This window comes from Ailuropoda melanoleuca, chromosome 6, assembly GCF_002007445.2.
Source record: "Ailuropoda melanoleuca isolate Jingjing chromosome 6, ASM200744v2, whole genome shotgun sequence".
NCBI classification, from domain to species: Eukaryota; Metazoa; Chordata; class Mammalia; order Carnivora; family Ursidae; genus Ailuropoda; species Ailuropoda melanoleuca.
The window spans coordinates 90775740-90794172 of NC_048223.1; the positions used below are offsets into that span (position 1 = coordinate 90775740).

At 53.6% G+C, this 18433-nt stretch overlaps 1 protein-coding gene across 2 annotated transcripts in view; it reads right to left on the minus strand.

Annotated features, from left to right (window-relative positions):
• The window catches only part of ALOX5 (arachidonate 5-lipoxygenase), a 60847-nt gene that overhangs the window by 13596 nt on the left and 28818 nt on the right, over positions 1-18433 (minus strand). For both annotated transcript variants that reach the window (XM_002926245.4, XM_034662871.1), the window contains 4 exons: positions 15807-15929; positions 5057-5163; positions 3201-3373; positions 171-317 (listed from right to left, as the gene is read on the minus strand). In XM_002926245.4, the coding sequence (XP_002926291.1) occupies positions 171-317; positions 3201-3373; positions 5057-5163; positions 15807-15929 (550 nt within the window). The remainder of the gene's footprint in view (positions 1-170; positions 318-3200; positions 3374-5056; positions 5164-15806; positions 15930-18433) is intronic.

The following is an 18433-nucleotide window of genomic DNA, read 5'->3' on the forward strand; positions in this document are numbered from 1 at the left end:
CATACACCTGGCAGAGCCTTCGTTCGGCTTTTAGCACCCTCCTCAGGAGATGTGAGGCAGAGTGGCCTCCTCCTCCTGGAGGTTCAGGTGGAGACACCCAGGAAACTGCCCTCAAGCCCTGGCTGCTGAGGGCAGAGCCGTCAGGGAAAGGAGCAGGGTGGGCAGACTACCTGAATGGCAATGGGGACAATCTTGTTGGCCAGATTCTTGTACAGCAGGCAGACGGGCGCTGCCAGGAACTGCAGGGTGCAGGGGTCTGTTTTGTTGGCATCGATGCCATCCAGCAGCTCAAAGTCCACGATGAAGATGTTCCCTTGCTGCAGGAGGCAAGAGGAAATATGGCCCCATCAGTCTCAGCCGGAGATGGACCCGAGAGGCCCAGGGGGCGGGAGAGGTAGCTTTAGAGGCCCCTAGCCTCTTATCAGAGCTCAGAATGCAGTTTTGTTCTCTGACTCTGGGCTGATTCGCATCCAGAGTGTTCAGAGGTGGTGGTGGTTTTCTGGTCATGTGAAGGAATGGCAGGGCCGATTTTGCATGTGTTGTCCCTGGAAGCTGCTTGGCTCTCATCGAAGATGCTGGAAGAACCACCCCCCCGCCATTCCCCCGCCAGCGGCAGATAGAGTGCAGATGAAATAGACAAGAAATGCAAATTCCGAAGAGCGCCACGGCCACCTGCACTTACATACTGTCACGACAGGGTCACCGTTGGGAGGAGAAATGGGGGCGTTTCTTCAGGGTGGAAGTTTCTGTAGGGGGCATCTGCAGGGGCTGGGTCTACAGAAGCAGGGGTCTGTAGGGTCGGGGGGGGTGTCTAGGGCTTAGGGGAGGGTAGGCTCTTCAGGGGCAGGACGGGTCTGTGTTCCTGGCTGGTGTATTCTGCGGCCTCGTCTGCGGCTGGTGGCCTGGTGGGGTCACTCGGTGAAAATTCAGTGAGCTTGCTGACACTCCTGATTCGGGCTTTTTCTGTGGTTGTTATACTTCAAAAAAAAGCAGTGTGCCTGGGATGTGGGGAAGGGAGAAAGCCACTCTTGGCAGAATAGAGCTCAGTCTTCTACAGGGAGCCCAACCTGAGTGCCGTGAGGGTTCCTTTCATAAAGCTGGGGCCCACTCAGGCCAGATCTTGAAGAATTTGGGTAGAGGACGGGTGGTGCTTCTTCTAAAGCCATTCTTATTTTAAGCCAGTAATGGATGCAGCTGGGGAGGGGGGTTGGGTCTGCGATGTTACAGAGCCCCGCCCACAGGTGCTCAGGTGAGATGTGTGTCCACAGCTCTGCCTGCAGAGGGCGTGCTGGGCCACCCAGCACACGCTTCAAGGAATCACCCAAAGGGCAGCCAAACACCTGACAGGAGCCACGGGCCTGGCCACCATCTTCCTCCTTTTTCGACTCTAAGGACCATGGCAGACATCTGACAGCAGTGATGAGCTCTGAGCTGTCTGTCTGCAATGAGTGTGGGGCTGGCGTGGGGAGGACGGCGTTTGTACCCACTGCTCACCAGGGCAGGAGTGTGGGGAGAGGCTGGTTCAGGAGAGCGTGTGACAGGGCCCCTCAGGGTCAGCTTGTCAAGAAGGGAGAGACACATGTGTTGGTGGGTCACAGGGTGGGCAGGCTCCTGTCTTGGGCTGGATAACTGGACTTTCCGAGTGGACATGACCATCGCGAGTACTGCACAGGAGTGGCTGCCAGTCCAAACTCAAGGAGATGCAGGTTAGTTAAAGTGATGAATGCCAGGCCAATAGGAGGCCCTGGGAACACAGGCCAGGGAACCAGGAAGCCTGGGATTTGGGCCTATGCCTAGGGCACAGCTCTGTCATCCCAAGCCACCTTCTCTCTCTGGGTCTCAGTGTCATCCTTCTGAAAAGTGAGGGGGAAACTCTCTTAGTTTGGATGTTCTGGGATTCCACGGTGGATACTGGTGCTCTTGCCTGTCTGGTGTCCCTGTCCTCTCCTTTTGATCCACGGGCTCCATTTTCCTGGCCCTAATGACTGATTCAGGGAATTAAGAATTGTGCTGTAGGAGATGGGAGGTGTGTGTGTAAGCGATGGATGGTGTGTAAGAGGTGGTGTGTGTGTAACAGATGGAAGGAGTGTGTAAGCAATGGATGGTAACAATGACAGGTGAGTGTGTAAGAGATGGGAGGTGTGTGTAAGAGATGGTGTGTGTGTAAGAGATGGTTAGTGTGTATGTAAGAGATAGGTGGTGTGTATGTAAGAGATGGGAGGTGTGTGTAAGAGATGGTTGGTGTGTGTGTAAGAGATGGGAGGTGTGTGTGTAAGAGATGGGAGGCATGTCTTAAGAGAAGGCAGGTGTATGTGTAACAGATGGCAGGTGTGTGTGTAAGAGACGGGAGGTGTGTAAGAGACAGGAGGTGTGTGTGTGTGTAAGAGATAGGAGGACTGTGCCCTGGGGCAGGGGACGGTCAGCTGGCAGGTGGCCCTCTAGAGTCAGGCAGGCAGGAGGTGGGGGCTGGGCGGGCTGTCCACAGATGGCACAGACCATCCCTCTCTAGCTGAGGCCCCAAGGCAAGCTGAGTAAACAAGACGTGGTGACCAGAAACAGAAGGCCACCTAGGCACCTGGGGGGCAGGGGGCCCCGTTGTCCCGGCTCTGGTGGGAGAGGCCAGCCGACTGAGAGCAGGGACATTCCCGGCCCTCAAATCCCTGCAGGTGAGCCAGAGGAGGGCTGGGAGGAGGGTGAGAGCAGAAGCAGGAGACACCAACATTTCTAATTAGAACGTTAAAAATTCCATCCCTTTTCTCCCTTTTTTCCTGTGCTGCTACAAGGCTTGCTTCTTTCTCCCGTTTCCTTATCTTTGCAAGGTTGGTGACAGTTCGACAGCTGTGTGTGTAAAGCATCTGTCAGAAAGCCTGGCCCACAACTAGCCCCTACTGAGAGGGAGCTCTTTTAATTAGTGATATTGATATTGTAAATATGGATATGCTCCCAGCCTTGAGCATTGAGAAATATCACCCTCAATGCCTCCTCCTTCACTGGACAAGACAGTTGCCATAAATGCCCAGGGAAAGGAAGAGACCACTTGACCGAGGGCAGCTGGTCTCATCAGCCTGGCAGAGGAGCCTGGAGACAGCGGCCTGCAGGCTCGTGAGCACTGGCCAGCAGAAAGTGCTTTCTGCCCCACAGAGTGTGACCTGGGCATCTGAGCTGGCTATGGCCGAAGTCACCAGACAGCCGGGTCCTACCTCGACCTCCTGCTCCAAGGTGAGCTGCCGCTCCAGGCTGCACTCCACCATCTCTGTGGTCACAGGGAGCTTCTCGGGCAGCTTCGTGCAGCGCCGGATCAACACCGGGTTGCAGCCGTTCAGGAACTGGTAGCCAAACATGAGGTCTTCCTGCCAGTGGTTCATGACCCGCTCTAGAGGGGAGAAAGTCGTGGCCTTGGCCGAGCTCTGAGTGGGGGTGGGTCCCGTCTCCCAGGTGTTCACCGGCCAGCTGGTCGACCATGGCTGTGCCCTACTGCCTGACCATTGGCTCAGGCCATGGCACTACCTTGTCCTCCCTGAGCTGCCCTTAGGGGCTCAGAAGTTCCGGAGGAATTTCTTTCTCAAGAACACCACCAAAAATGGACAAATGGGATTGCAGCAAACTAAAAAGCTTCTGCACAGCAAAGGGAACAGTCAACAGAGTGAAAAGACAACCTACAGAATAGAAGTCATTTGCAAACTGAACATCTGATAAGTGGTTCATCTCCAAAATATATAAAGAACTCCTACAACTCAATAGCAAAAAAACCCTAATAACTTGATTAACAAATGGGCCAGGGACTTGAACAGACATTTTTCCAAAGAAGACATACAAATGGTCAGCAGGTATATGAAAAAATGCTCAATGTCACTAATCATCAGGGAAATGCAAATCAGAACCACAATGAGATATTGCCTCACACCTGTCAGGATGGCTACTACAAAAACAAAAGACAACGGGTGTCGGAAAGGATGTAGAGAAACTGGAACCCTTGTGCACTGTTAGTGGGAATGCAAAACGTGTGGCCACTATGGAAAACAGTAGGGTGGGTTCCCAAAAAATTAAAACTAGAGCTATATGATCCAGGGATCCCACTTCTGGGTATTAATCCCAAAGAATTTAAATCAGGATCTGGACGAGATCACTGCAGCACACTTCATAGCAGCCAAGGTGTGGAAGCAACCTTAAGAAAGGAAGGACATTCTGCAGTGCGTGCCAGCATGGATGAACGTGGAGGACATCGGGCCAAGTGAAATCGGCCAGTCACAGAGAGACAAATACTGCACGATTCCACTGACATGTGGTATCTAACGCAGTCAGGCTCACAAAATCCGAGTGGAAAGGCAGTTGCCAGGGGCTGCGGGAGGGGAAATGCGGAGTTACTAGTCAATGAGCACAAAGGTTCAGTTAAACAGGATAGAGAGTTCTAGAGATCTGCTCTACAACATTGTGCCTCTAGGGAAAACTCCAGACCCTCCGCCCAGGATGGAGGGAGGAGAGGGCAGGAGGAGGGAGAAGGAGAGGAGCATGGGGCCCTCTTTGGGAGGAGTTTGCAAAGGCAGTTTTCCCCAGGTGCTTATTTCAATACCCATTCTTCAGCGTGCCTGTTTCCATATGTTTTCTGTTTTTCCTTCCTGGGCCATCCCTGGTGATTACGATGTTATTGCAAGCCAACACCTGCCAAACACATCCTAGTCCAGGGTAACCTGAGGTCGATTTTCTGTAAATGCTTAAAAGACAAGCTAAGTTCTGCCTTTACTCTGCTCAGAAGTATCATAAATGACCGATACATGTAAACACAAATTTCTTATACTTTTGAGACTTTTGATGATGAAGTTATGCTGAGGGAGCTCAGCCCTGAATGTCCGGGGGGTGGGGGGGGAAGCTCTGGGCAGGAGGGCGATCACCAGGGAATTGCGGGGGCTGGGACAGGGGTGCTGGCCTGGCTGATGGGGAGGCCAGGGGAGCCCAGCCTTTTAAGCCAGCTGCCATGCTGGAGCAGGCATGGCGCAGCCCCTTCCAAGTCCCAGGCAGGTCTCCCCAGCACCACGGGGGACCCCAAAAGCACACTCACCAGAAATAGTATTGCTGATCTTCACGAAGATTTTCTCAAAATCGGCGAAGTCGCTCCAGGAGGACTGGAACATGTGCATGAAGCGGTTGATGAACAGGTTCTCCATCCTGCAGACCAGGAGACAGCGTCCCCTCTCACACTCGCTCTGGCCTTGCCCCCCTCGGCGCAGCCCCCTTCACACTGCGGCCTCCTGGGCGACAAGGAACCAAACCCAGGGCAGCTCTGAGGGGGCAGCTGACTGGCTGGTGGAACCAGGACAGAAACCGGCACCGACGCTGATGCTCTCCCTACTGCATCTCCCCTGGGAAGGAAACTGGCCAGTGCCCTCGAGAACAGTCTACAGTGCCTCCAATCCCTCCACGCCTGCTTTCGTCCACGCTTTCACTCATTCATCAAACTTTTGCTGCCCCCCCTGGGGACCGGCTTCCAGGCACAGAGTGCCAAGTTCCTATGCAGCTACTCCGCAGTCTCCTGGAGTTTTAGGGGATGCGCCGTTGAGAAAGTTTACTTTCTGCCTAACTCTGGCTCTGTGCCTGTGCTAAGGGAGATAGTTTCCCTAATGCTCCTTACCCAGGATAGCAAAGTAAGCCAGGACAGGAGCTGGATAGATAAACTCAAAATGCGGGCTGCAGGCACTCACGAGGGAGCTCTGAGTGGTCCCAGCGATCCCAGGGGCTTACTGGAGGAGGGAACTGTGGGATGGGCCTGGGAACGGTGGGGGAGAGTGAGAGAGGTCTCCCAGACTTCCCTACTAACTCAAGCAAGGCACAGGACAGAGGGTAGGGAACTCTGGCCAGTGCTCATATGACACACTCTGCCTCAGTTTCTCTCTCTGGCACACCCACAGCTGAGGGTACCAGGCAGTTATCCTGTCTCCTCCCCGCTGTCAGTGCTCATTGCCCACTGCTCCAGAGTTCAAGCCTCCCACCTGCACTGCCTTTCGCAGATCCTCATTCGGGGCCTTTGCATGTGCTGTTCCCTCTGCCTGGAATGCCCTCTGCCCTTTTCTTCTCCTCCTGACCCTATGTGGTGAGTGTATCTGGAGACAAGTGTATCTTGCCTTGAGGACCCCCACTCCTCCTTTGATCTCAGGGAAGCTGCCCCCTCCCCAGGCTAGGGGGCCCGATGCTGTCTCAGCAGTGCTAATGGCAGATTAAGTACAAAGCCGATTGTGTGAATCCCGGCCTCTGCCTGCCACACCAGGAGGCCAAGAGTGTGTCTGCATTGCTCAGTGCCCAGCCTGGGCCTCCAGGTACTCCAGTGGCTCCGCAGCACCGATCACTGACTGAACGGACAGTGCGCATGCCCGAGCACGGGACCATGCTGGTCGGTGCTCCTCCAGGGGACTCCCCATCCCATCCACCCACGTCCCAGGCATGACCAGCAGAGCCAACCCCTCCCAGAAGCAGCAGTCTAACCTATGCAGGCCCCTCGGACTCATTCCTTGGGGGGGGGCGGTTTGGAGGGGAGGGAACGGGGTTGGTGCTGGCTGGGGCCTGAGCGTCTTGGCAGGAAGGTGTGGGAGTTCCAAAGCTCACCTCACACCTTGCCCAGCAGCACCAAAGGCCTGAGGCTTGGCTGTTTTGGCCAAACTGACCCTGGCTGATGGGGACAGGTGGCTGTCTCATCCCAGGGGAGCACCCTGAGCACATGCAGGAAGGCAGCATGTGTGATGACCGAATGCAGGAGCTGGCAGGTAAGCAGGAAATGTAGGGGTCCCTCCCAGCCCTGCCAGACGTGAGGCAGCACGTGGCACAGCTTTATGACTCCCCTTTGGATCCACCCTCAATCTAGCAAATGCTTCTCTGCACCAGCCAACCTGGGAGCCCTAGGAGCCCACGCTGCCCGGGAGCGGGTCCAGGAGACCCGAGGCGGTAACCTCTCTGGGTCTTGGCTTCTCTGTGAGTCGGATGACCCAGCCAGGAAGGTGGGTGCTGGGAAGGTGCCGGGGCGCAGCCTGGGCTGTGGGGTGCACAAGGCAGGTGCTCAGCCCCTCGGGGCTGGAGAAGGACACTCAACTTGTCCTCTAGGCTGGGCTGGTCTCGTCAACATTTTATCCTAGCCTCTCCCCAGCAAGGAGGAGCGTTTACACACACACTTATTTTTTTGTTTTTTGTTTTTTTTCCACACACGCCTATTTTGCACACATGCTTTGGTGCCTCACCACAGCTGGGCAGGCCCCCAGCTAAGCCGCTTTCAGCATTGCTACCCCTTCCTCCGCGAGCAGCCCCTGTCCTCCACCTCCCTCGTCCACTGAGCCTCCTGGGACAGAAAGCACTGTTCCACTGAAGGAGTAAACGCACTGTGCCACCCACGGTCAGACCAGGTGTGGAAAAGGACGCATTTCTGGGCGGGGAGAGGCCTTCCCAGGTCTCTGCAGGCCTGGCAGCCCCAGCACAGCCCCGTGACTGATGGGGCCCAGGAAAGACGTCCCGAACCCCAAGGGATCTTGTGGGGAATGGGAGCGAGTCATTGCCCTTGGCTCATCGTCTCCACAGCTGGGTCTCTTTGACTTCAAAACAAAAGGCTGGCACTGAACACAGGGTGGTGTGGGGTGGTGCCCGGAGGAAGCCACAGAATCAGGAAGAAGTGGAATTAGGAGGAAAACATTTGCATGTCATCTCGAGGCAAAATATTTCTTACAGACAACTGGAATATTGGGACTTCAAAGATCTGTTATTGCACAAAGAGGAACCTGCAGCCCAAAAAGGGCATCTGGCTCATTCAAGGTCACAGCCAAGGTCAACATGCACAGGGCTGCTTGCTCTGTGCCAGGAGAGGGGAGAGCCCTTGTCTCCTCTGCTTCCCCTACCCCTTTCCTTCTAACTCCTTCTCCATTTTCCACTTCACAGTTTTGCTGTTTGGAGTGGGGGGGTGACACTTACTGAGGAGGGCTGGCCTCACTCCAGGCAGAGCAGGTGGCTCAGAAGAAACAAGTCATCGGAATTACTGAGAAGTGGCGCAAAAGCGGAGCTGCCGGAAGCTGAAGGTTCAGTGGGGAAGGTCTCTCTGGTGACCTCAGCCACCAGTTTGTTTTCTACAGCAGGACTGGGTTTAACCATGGGCAGAGCGGCACGCTATGGCATGGGCTGCGGGGACACAGGCTAGCTAGGCCCAGGTTCTGTGGGTTCTGTCAATCAGGAGCTGTCCACGCAGGGCAGGCTGCCAGGCACCTGGGTATCCTTTATCCATCAGACCTCTAGGGGGATGGACCCAGGGGTCTTGGAGCCCCCGACCCAAGTGCTGGGGTCTGGACACAAGTCTGGATGGGGCTGGGAGTCCCTGAGAGACGGCAGCTGAGATGGTGCTGCTCAGCACAGGGCGTTAAAGGCCTGGCCGAGGATCTCAGCCCTGTTGCCTCCCAGCCCCGTGGCCTCGGGCAAGTCCCTAATCTTGCTGTGTCTCAGTTTTCTCACCTGTGAAATGGGCACAATGACTGTCTCTGTCTCACAGGGCTGACCTAATGTATAGAAAACCCTAGTTCATAAGAAGAGTTCCACAAACATTAGCTAGTGCCCTAGTTGTCACTCATTGCTAATATGAAAGTCTGCAGCCTTAGGCACTGGCATTCTGGGGGACAGACAGGTTCAAAATCCTGTCTGCAGCACAGCACTTTACCCTCTTCCTTCCCCTGGGTCTCCTTGTCTAATTCACTCAACCTCTTTCTTCCTTCACACCCAATTCATGGAAGAATCTTCACCTACTTACTCTTCTTTACTTCCTGTCCCCTTTGCCCCCTAAAAGTGCTCTCATCCAGAGCACTGGTGACTTTCTAGTGGCTGGTTCCAAAGGGACCTATAGTTAGCCCTAAGCTCTGCCAATCTCTCTAGTGCATCTGACAACCAACTCCTTTCTTCCTGACACTAAAATGCTGAGCTTCTTGGACCACCCTGGTCCTACTCTCCCCCCACCCCCACCAGGTAAAGGCTGGGCTCCTGGCCCACCTTCCTGCCTTGGTAGCCTCAGTCCCACTTCCCCACACAGGCCTCTACTCTGGTCCCCCTGGCTCACCAGAATTCTTACTGCCTCAAATGCCATCCCCTCCCCTCCTCCAAGCAGTGCAGTAAACTCCTATGCATCCTTCAAAACCCAGGTTGGGCATCTTCTCTCTTGGAAAGCGTTTTTCTGATGCTGTTCCCCTAGAGTTACTTCCTCCTCTGCCTCAAGTGTCCCCAGCATTCCTTTCCTAAGGAAGAGCTCCTACATGCTGTTGTGATAAGCTATCCATGACTTGGTCCCCATTACACTGTGAGCTTCTTGGAGCTGGGACCCAAAAGCCACTTTTGATTCCTCTCAGGCCCTACCCTACAGGAGCTCAGTAGACAGTTGTTAAAGGAGGAGCAGTAGCTCCTCCAGCCCTGCTCACATGGGGGTAGAGGAAGCCCGGAGAGCCAGCAAGTGGGCGGTGACAGTGCCTGAGAAGGCAGCTCCCCAGCTGGGCTCCCTCTGTGGGCTCAGGAGTGAAGAGAAAGTCCTCCCAAGCACCTGGGGTGGAGATACTAGAGGGAACTCACCTATGGGGGCACCGCATACATGAGCTCACGGAAATCTTGTAACAATCCCAGCAGCCAGGCATCACCGGCCTCGTATCAGAGGGAGGAAACGAAGGGTGGGGACACTGAAATGACTCTCCCAAGAGGACACAGCAAGTCTGAATCAACCCTCGCTGCCGGGCTCTAAAGAAGGCAGCCTTCTGCTTTGAAAGGGTAATGAATCATGGGTTGATACTTGTTGCTATAATTTTAAGAGATTAATAGAATTTTCTCCCGAGGAAAGCGAAGTACTCTGAGCCCTAAGCTCTGCCCTAAGCCTCACTACTCTGAGTCTGGTCCAGGGACCAGCAGCACCAGCAGCACATGGGTCCTTGCTGGGAATGCACACTCGAGCCCCACTCGGACCCACTGATCAGAACGTGTGTCTGCCAACGTCCCATGCGGATCCACGTGCACGTGAGTGCTTGAGAGACTCTGTCTGGAGCCTGCCCCTCACCGGGCAGCCTGGCTGCCTGTCCTTACCGCCCTAAGCAAGGAGGGCCTGGGCGGCTGCCCAGCGTCCAGGAGGAGCCCAGCTGCCCTAGAACCAGCCTTGCCGAAAGAGTCACATTCAGCTAAAACTGCCCTTCACTGCGTTTGTTTCACGAAAGGAACCGACACTTTCCTTTTCTAGTCCCAGGGCAGCCTTGAGGTAGGTGTGGGGGAGGGGCACAAGAAAAGAAAAGGCAAGGACTGCTGGTGCCTAGAACAGTTCCCAGGGTCCAGGCATCCAGCAGGCACTCCATAAATGGCCGTTGGGCTGAAGTGAAGAGCAGAGAAGGATGCAGGGAAGAGAGGAAACAAAGAAGGGGAAAGGGCTCTCCCTCTTGTCCCCTGAGGCACGCCTGCTCTGGGGGCCTCCAGCCCACAAAGGCAAGCAGTCTGAGGAGTTGGGAGAGCACAGGGACATTAAGCAGATTTCTTTATGCCAGGATTTCTCAAGGCCTTACAGTCCTGGAGTGGTCCCCAGGCCAGCAGCAGCAGCACCCGCAGGGGCTTTGTTAAAAATGCAGATTATCAGGCCCTGCCTCAGACCTCCTGAATCAGAAACTCTGGAAATGGGCCCAGAAATCCCAGTGGTTTTTTTTTTTTTTTTTAAGATTTTATTTATTTATTTGACAGAGAGAGAGAGACAGCCAGCGAGAAGAGGGAACACAAGCAGGGGGAGTGGGAGAGGAAGAAGCAGGCTCCCAGCAGAAGAGCCCGATGTGGGGCTCGATCCCAGGACTCCGGGATCACGCCCTGAGCTGAAGGCTGACGCTTAACGACTGAGCCACCCAGGCGCCCCAGAAATCCCAGTTTTTAACAAGCCCTCCAGGGGCTGCGATGCAAGTTATATGAGACACCCACTGCTGAAGACGTTGCAATGTCATTTGACTACTGAACAAGCCCTTTTTTTGGGAAACCATACTTCATACTCTGTGTTATGTCTTTTTTCATGACCTATTTTTAACCACAAAAAATGCTACTTTAGCAAATATAATTAAAATTTCTCAGGTCTGTCTAACTTTTAGGTGGGAATTTCCCCTCTACATTCTTCTAACATATTTATCTTCCAATGGGACGCATCTGACTGTCTCACAAAGCTCGAAAGAGGTCAACAGGTTTGATACACATACAGACATCCGTTAGAAGAAGGAGGAGATGGTTTTTACAATTTTCAAGAAGACCAGGGGCTTCTGGGTAGCATGTGTGAAGTTAAGGGGGAGAACACTATTTTCTATGAGTGCTTTGGTGATGTGGAGCTAACTTGCTTCTGAGCTGGGGCGGCAATGAGAGGGTGTGGGGTCTTCTTCCCACACAGAGCTCATGGTTTTGGTTCTGGAGAAATGAAAGGGCCCACCTCTGGGCCTCACCATGCCGTCTCCTCCTCCCTCCTCCGCAGGCACTCTGCCCCATCCACTGTCACCCCCTCTCTCCCCTCTAGGCGCCTGCTCTTCCTCATCTCAGACGTCTGAGCCCTCCTTCTCTTCCCCACCGACTCTTTTCAAGGAGCTGCCATACATGGGATTTTGTCTGACCTCCAACTAGCAGCAGTGACCTGTCTAGGGTGCCGGGAGCCGCGGTGACAGGGGTTATGGCTGACAGACCACACTACCCCGCCCACCCCTCCCCGGCACACACTGCCCAGGGCTCTCAACCTCAGCAATGCCCCCAAGCTGGACCCCTCTCCCCCACTTCTTCCCCAGCTTCCCTTGATAAGGATCACTCCATTTTCCTGACCACCTGGGTACATGGGTCAAGGAAGCCTGGGGGTCTCCCCTCAGTTTCTCCCCATTTTGACCTGAATTCCAATCAGATCCCAGGTCTATCCACACCACATCCCGTGTTCTTCCCTACTCTTCCACTCCCTGTCTTCGGTCAGCCCCTCTGCCCCCCTAGGCTCTCTCGTCTGACCCTCCAAGGCTGCCAGGCCAAGCTTCTGCGATGCAGGAATGATGTCCCTCACAGCTCCCCGTCGGTCACTGCATCCCACAGACGCAGGCCCGGAGCGGTCCGTACAGGCCGCGTAGCGCTTCTGCTGCCAGCCTCCCAGGAGGCCAGCTGTGGTTACGGTGAGGTGCCCCTGGGACCCCAGGGGCAAGGACGCGCCTTCAGAGAGCAGCCTCCACCCGATCTTATCTGATGGGAAGTGCACAGGGGGTGAGGGTCCGAGCACCTTGGTCTTGGCGCGAGGCTGGTGACCTCCTCAGGAACTCAGTGCGCTTTCTGCACTGTTCTACCTCACCAGGAAGGCAGCTCGCTCGCTCAATCTCCTTTAAAGGGACATTCCCTTATCAGCCCACCAACTGCCTGCAAGCAAGCTCTAGTCTGCAAACAGTGAGTGGTGAGTAAACGCACGAGCCGTCCCTCCTTCTATGCCACCAGGAAGTGTTACAGCCCACTTGCTTCTGTGAGCAGGCCCCGCCACAGCTGACCTCGGCAGAGGTGCCCTCGCTGCCACAGCACCCTTGTCCCGTTCCTCCAGGCCCCTGCCTGGGTTTGCCTGGTCAGCTGCAAGGCCAGGCCGGGTGCCTTTCTGCTGTGAAGCCTTCCTGGGCCCCGTAAGATAACACCAGACAGAGTGAGGGATCCTCTGGGAGGCCTTGAGGGCAGAGGCCAGTCTGAGGGGGCAGGTGCTCAGCAGGGGTGTGATGATGGCGCCCTGGGTCCTGGCTGGCCTCACCCCATTACCGAGAATGGATGGAAACTAATGCTGTTTTTAGGGAGAAACTTCTCTGTGTGGGGTTGACATGTGGCCTCATTCAATTCTCACAACAACCCTGAGCAGGGGCTGTGGTCTCATTCTTCAGATGAGACACTGAGGCTCAGAGAAGTTACCTTCTCTAAGATCACCTTCTATTGGCCCAGAGGCCTCTCCCATGTGCCCCTCCTGTCCTCGGGGCGGGGGGTGCTTTGAGCTATCTCCCTGAGATCCAGTTCCCTTGACTCAGGCTGCACCCTCCTCAAATGCAGGGGGCACATCTCTCATTTTCTTCTTAGAACCTCATGGGCCTCAGCCTGCAGAGGTAGGGCCTGGCCGACCTGCCCAGCTGTGCTGTACCAGGAGGGGCTGAGGGCCCATCTCAAGACTTCTGTGCTAGGTTCCTGCCAAACAGTCCATAGCTCAGGGGCCGAGTTACATGGCAGATGTGCAAAAGGTGAGTTGTGACGTCGTTGGAGAAATGGTGGCTTGTGTGGCCAGTACTGGGGAGCACAAGGGAGGAGACCTCACTCAGGCCCAGGGGCTTCTAGGAACTCTTGGGAGAAGGGTGACCTCATCTAGGTCCTGAAAAATGATGAGATGGATTTAGCCAGCCCAAGAAGGGAAGAATGGTATCTGAGGGGGAGGGAATGGCACATGCAAAGACAAAGGGCATGAAGGTGCCTTGCTAACTAGTTCTGGATGCACATGGCTGGAGTGTCCTGTGTATCTGGGGTCAAGAGGGAAGGCAGGGGAGCTGGGCAGAGACGTGAAGGCTCTCGTCTGTAGCTGGGGTAATCACTGAGGGACTTTAGAGGGGGGAGTAAAAGAATTATATTTGCCTTTGTAGAAGGAGCCTCCAACAAACTCTATGTGCACTTGAGGATGAACTTCCAGTGGCCGTGTGGGACGGACCCTGGGGAAGCAGGTAGAAGGGTGTTCCTGAATGTCCCGGCAGAGATGACAGAGCTGGGAGGGAAGGACATGCATCCTGAGACCCCAGGGGATAGACGTGACCCCAAAGGCAACTGGGTGGAGGACGAGGGCCTGGAGGCCAGTGGTTTCAGCCCCGACTGCACACTGGAATCCCCCAGGGCACTTACGGAGACGCGGCCTTGCAGATGCCAGTTTAGCAGCCTGGGTGGGGCCGTGGGGCGAGGCTGCCTGGGGAGTAATGTGAGATGCACGGCTAGGAGGCTGTTAGCCAGGATGGGGGTCCATGGGAGGAGAAAGGTGACTATGCATTCGTGTGTGTGTATGAGAGAGAGAGAGAGAGGTTGAGGGAAGGAGAATGAGAGACAGAGTGAGTGTGGGTGTGTAAGTGAGGGCCCACGAGATGGTCACAAAGGCCTCTGAGAGGCCAGCTGGGTCATACTCCATTCCTTGTGATAGAGTTTACTGAGCACTAGTCTGTGGAAGCTGCTATGCTAGGCTCCTTAGATACAAAGATGACAGTTAATTTCATGAACACTGAGCAGACATAAGGCACAGCCTGGCCTTCACTCCACTGTCCATCCACCCACCCACCATCTACCCATCCACATATTCCTCTGCCAGCCACCTACCCTCCCTAACTCCCTCTATCCCTCCACCCACCCTCCGTCTGTCCATCCATCCATCCATCCATCCATCCATCCATCCAACCATCCACATATTCCTCTGCCAGCCATCCACCCTCCCTTGCTGCCTCCAACCCTCCATCCACCATCCATCCATCCATCTATCCCTCTACTACCCATCTATCCATCTACCCATCCATCCATTGCCCGCTATCCCTCCGCCATCCAACCCTTCACCATGACTAAGCAGAGGTGACACTATTCCCCAAACCAGTATCATCTCCTCTGACCTTGCTGCTCTCTATCCTTATCATTTTCTTTTCAGACTGCCCCTTTTACAAGGGCCTTCTGTCTTGCTCGGACCATCCTGATCAGGGCTCTGCCCTAAAAGCCACATGCCTTTGGGAATCCGTGGGTGGACAATGAGATATTTAATCGTCCTGGTGTTTCCAGGGAGCCAGGTACTGGGTACTACACTGCATTACTAACTCAAACGTTTGGTTTTAGTTATTCTCTCTAGTTGATCCCAACTGTGGCAGGGAAAAAAAATATCTCCAGCTTCGGACCCAAATAGATCTGAATTCAAATTCGGTTTTACCGATTTCTGCCTAAATGACCTTAGACAAATTCCTTGACCTGGATCCAGTGGACAACCAGCTTATTTACCTGGAAACATTCAAGAACAGTGTCCCCCTCCCAAGCTGGCTGTGAAGGTCAAAACAGAAGATTGTAGTAGGAAACACCCACACTGAAGAGCCTGGCACTCCCCAGAGGCTTGATAAGTGTATGATTGTGAGAACTCCCTAAAGAGTCAAGGCATGCTCAAGGGCTCCCCCACTGGCCCTGGGATGGTGCTGGGGCTCTGTATGTCTCATGAGCACCCAAGGATCTCAGTGGAAGCCCTGTGGGGATTCCGTCACAAAGAAGGAGCACAGAACTCAGATGTCTGACGTTTGTCAGCAGGGGCCATTGGACAAGGTATGTGGCTTCCTTATTCCTCAGATTCTCCAACGGCAATGTGAGGATACTAACCGTGCCTGCCTCACAGGGTTGCTGTAACAGACAACCCAGGGGTGGGTGTCAGCGACCAGCACAGGCGCGGTGGCCATTCCCACTGCAGAACCCTGCTACCCAGGTGAGAGCCTGGACCCTGTCCATCCTTGAATTGGCCCTGGGGCGATGAGACGTGGGTGAGGATGGGGCACTTCAAGTAAAGACCTCGACTTCGGGGTGACCACAGAGCTATGTTTGCTGTCTGGAGTCGTCCCGGTTATAACTTGGTTTAGATACTGGCTGCCCTGTGGTTGTGCACTGAGGATCCAGCACGGCCAAGATACAGCAAATGATGTAGGAAGAGGGGCCCAGCCGAGCCGCTCCGCAGCCCGAAGCCCCCACGAGGAAAGAAGTGAGGGTCCCCCTAGCGGCCCCGGCCCCTGGAGGAGCTGCCCAGCACCCTTCGGTTCTTGGAAACTCACGCTCTGGAGTAGTTCAGAACGAAGTCCACGCCCTTCTCACTGTCAAACTGGATGTCTCGGGGTAGATCCTTGTGACATTTGGCATCGATACTCAAAGGGAAGCCAGGGTTCCACTCCATCCACCTGAGCATGAATAAAAGAAGAAAACTGCCTCAAATGCCTGGCCTTGGGCTTGGCCGCCTCAGACTAAAGGTGCCCATGTGGTGTGAGGATGTGTCCTCCATCAGCTGCGTGTGCATCCTGCAAGGTCCTGGGACCCCTCCTGAGGGCTGGCGGGGGCCTGCTTTGCTGTGCCCTGAGCATCACTGTAGGAGGTCCGACGTCACCCGGACCTGACACTGGGCTCCCGGCAGAGGAGTAGTGAACGGGAGGTGTGCACCAGTGCAGAAGAAGTGGAAAGGAAGCATCAGAAGACCTCACTGATTTGATGGGACCCAACCGCCATCTCTCCCTGGCACAGAGCGGCCCTGCCGGTCACCGGAGGTAGAGTGGTTGAGGCTCCCCCACTTCCAGGCTGTCCTGGACAGCCAGTACCCGTCCGGCTCAGTCAACACGTCCCCGCACTGTGTGTGGTGGCTGGGGAACGGGGGTGTTGGTCATTCCTTCCCAGTAGGGTGCCCAGGGGAGCAGGGCGGCTGGATGCTGGATGCGGAGCCTCAGACACGGGCGCTGCTGGTGGGAGGCTTGGTGACTGTTGTAAGCAAAATAGCTTCCCCCAAAGACAGGCCACGCACTCTCTCCAGCCAAAATTTTCAGATCCTGGTGTCCTTGAAACTTACCCTGCAGCATTGGGTACTTACATTTTGTTTTTTAAATTTTACTCCTTTTTTTTTTAGACTTATTTATTCTGGAGAGAGAGAGCGTGCACGTGCTTGTGAGCATGGGGGGAGGGGCAGAGGGAGAGAGAATCTCAAGCTGACTCCCCACTGAGCACCGAGCCTGACATGGGGCTCGATCCCATGACCCTGAGATCATGGCCTGAGCAGAAATCAAGAGTCAGATGCTTAACCGACTGAGCCACCAGGTGACCCTTAAATTTCACTTAAAAAATTTTTTTTTAAAACTTTTTTCTTTGCTTACTGCAAAACCCAAACTAACCAAAACTGTTTCTTTAGCTCAGGGAGAATGATCTTGTATTTGTTTAAAAACTAGAATTTACATTTTGGGTTAACAGCTTTTCCATTTGTATTCCTAATTCTCCTTTATTAAAATCTCTCTTATGACAGGAAACTGAAGCACTGAGAGTGAGGTCATGAAAAAGTCTGGAGTCCTTTAATATCATCCTGTCCCTTTACTGTCACCAAAATCCCCATGGTTTTTCATGCTGTCCTGTTGGCCCAGTAAGACTCCTGTTAGGACCACAGAGGCGAACAGGAACTGGATATCATCAGTCAGAGCAGATGCATTTTGAAAAGCATTTTCTGTTATGTAGCACTGTCATTTCTCACTGTTGGTTTACTTACAATATTCCTTTGGACTTTAAGAAAATCTTCTATATTTGTTATATTTGTATTAGCGCCACTGCTGGTACATTAACAGGTTAAAATGTAGACAAGTGTACAACGTCAACTAAACTACTGATTTTTTTTCTTTTGTTTTAGAAAGTAATTCATTTCCTCGGAATTCCCTCCCACCGCTGTTCCCCTCGCCTCCTGAGGGTGGCAGCACGGATGGACGGAAGTGCCCCGCCTAGAGTGGTCAGGAGACAGTACAGTTTGTAAGCTGACCACCAAACGCCTGTGTCCCCCCGCTACTGCAGGCCACTGCTGCCTGAGACACCTGACAGGCTGGTCTGCACGGGGGCCAAAGGTCTTTGTGCCCGCAGATAAGAGACAAAGAAAAATAAAATCACAGTCCACTGAGGAAGGCCAAGTTGAACAACCAGGCAGAAGGAAGGATGAAGCAAAAAAGACATTTAATTTCTTTAAAAAAAGGAGAAGTGTTAAAGAGATATAAGTAGAATGTTAAAAGACTTTCTCCAACAACAAAAGATGATTTCTGAATTGAAAATTCAATAGACAAATGGGAAAAGAGAACAGTCACTGTGAGATCTAATTTGTCTCCTGGACAAAATTTGTTCATTCAATAACTAATTACTGAGAACCTGTCATGGGCCAGGTGCTGCTCTGTGCAAAATGGATGAAAATGTAACACAAACACAGAGCAAAACCACAAAGAAAAGGCAACCACGATGGGGATTAAGGAGTATACTCGTTGTGATGAGCACTGGGTGTTGTATGGAAATGTTGAATATTGTACGCCTGAAACTAATATGATGCTGTATGTTAACTAGCTGGGATTATAATAAAAACTTAAAAAAAAAAAAAGGAAAACGCAGGAGACATGAAAGGCAGATACAGAAGAGTTAACATGCAGAGACTAACAAGTCCAAAAGGAGAGAGAGGAATATACAGGGAAGTAAAAATCAAGAAATAAGAGAAAAACTTTCCTAAGTTGAAAGACCTCAATTTTCTGAGTAAGTCCTAGGCAGAAAAGAAAAGGAAAAAGGGCATGTATAGATATATAGTGCCAAAGAGAAAGAAGACGTGTGTGTGTGTGTATGTGTGTGTGTGTGTGTGTTGGGGGGGTGGGGGAGAAGGGGAAAGAGGGAGGGAGAGAGGGAGGGA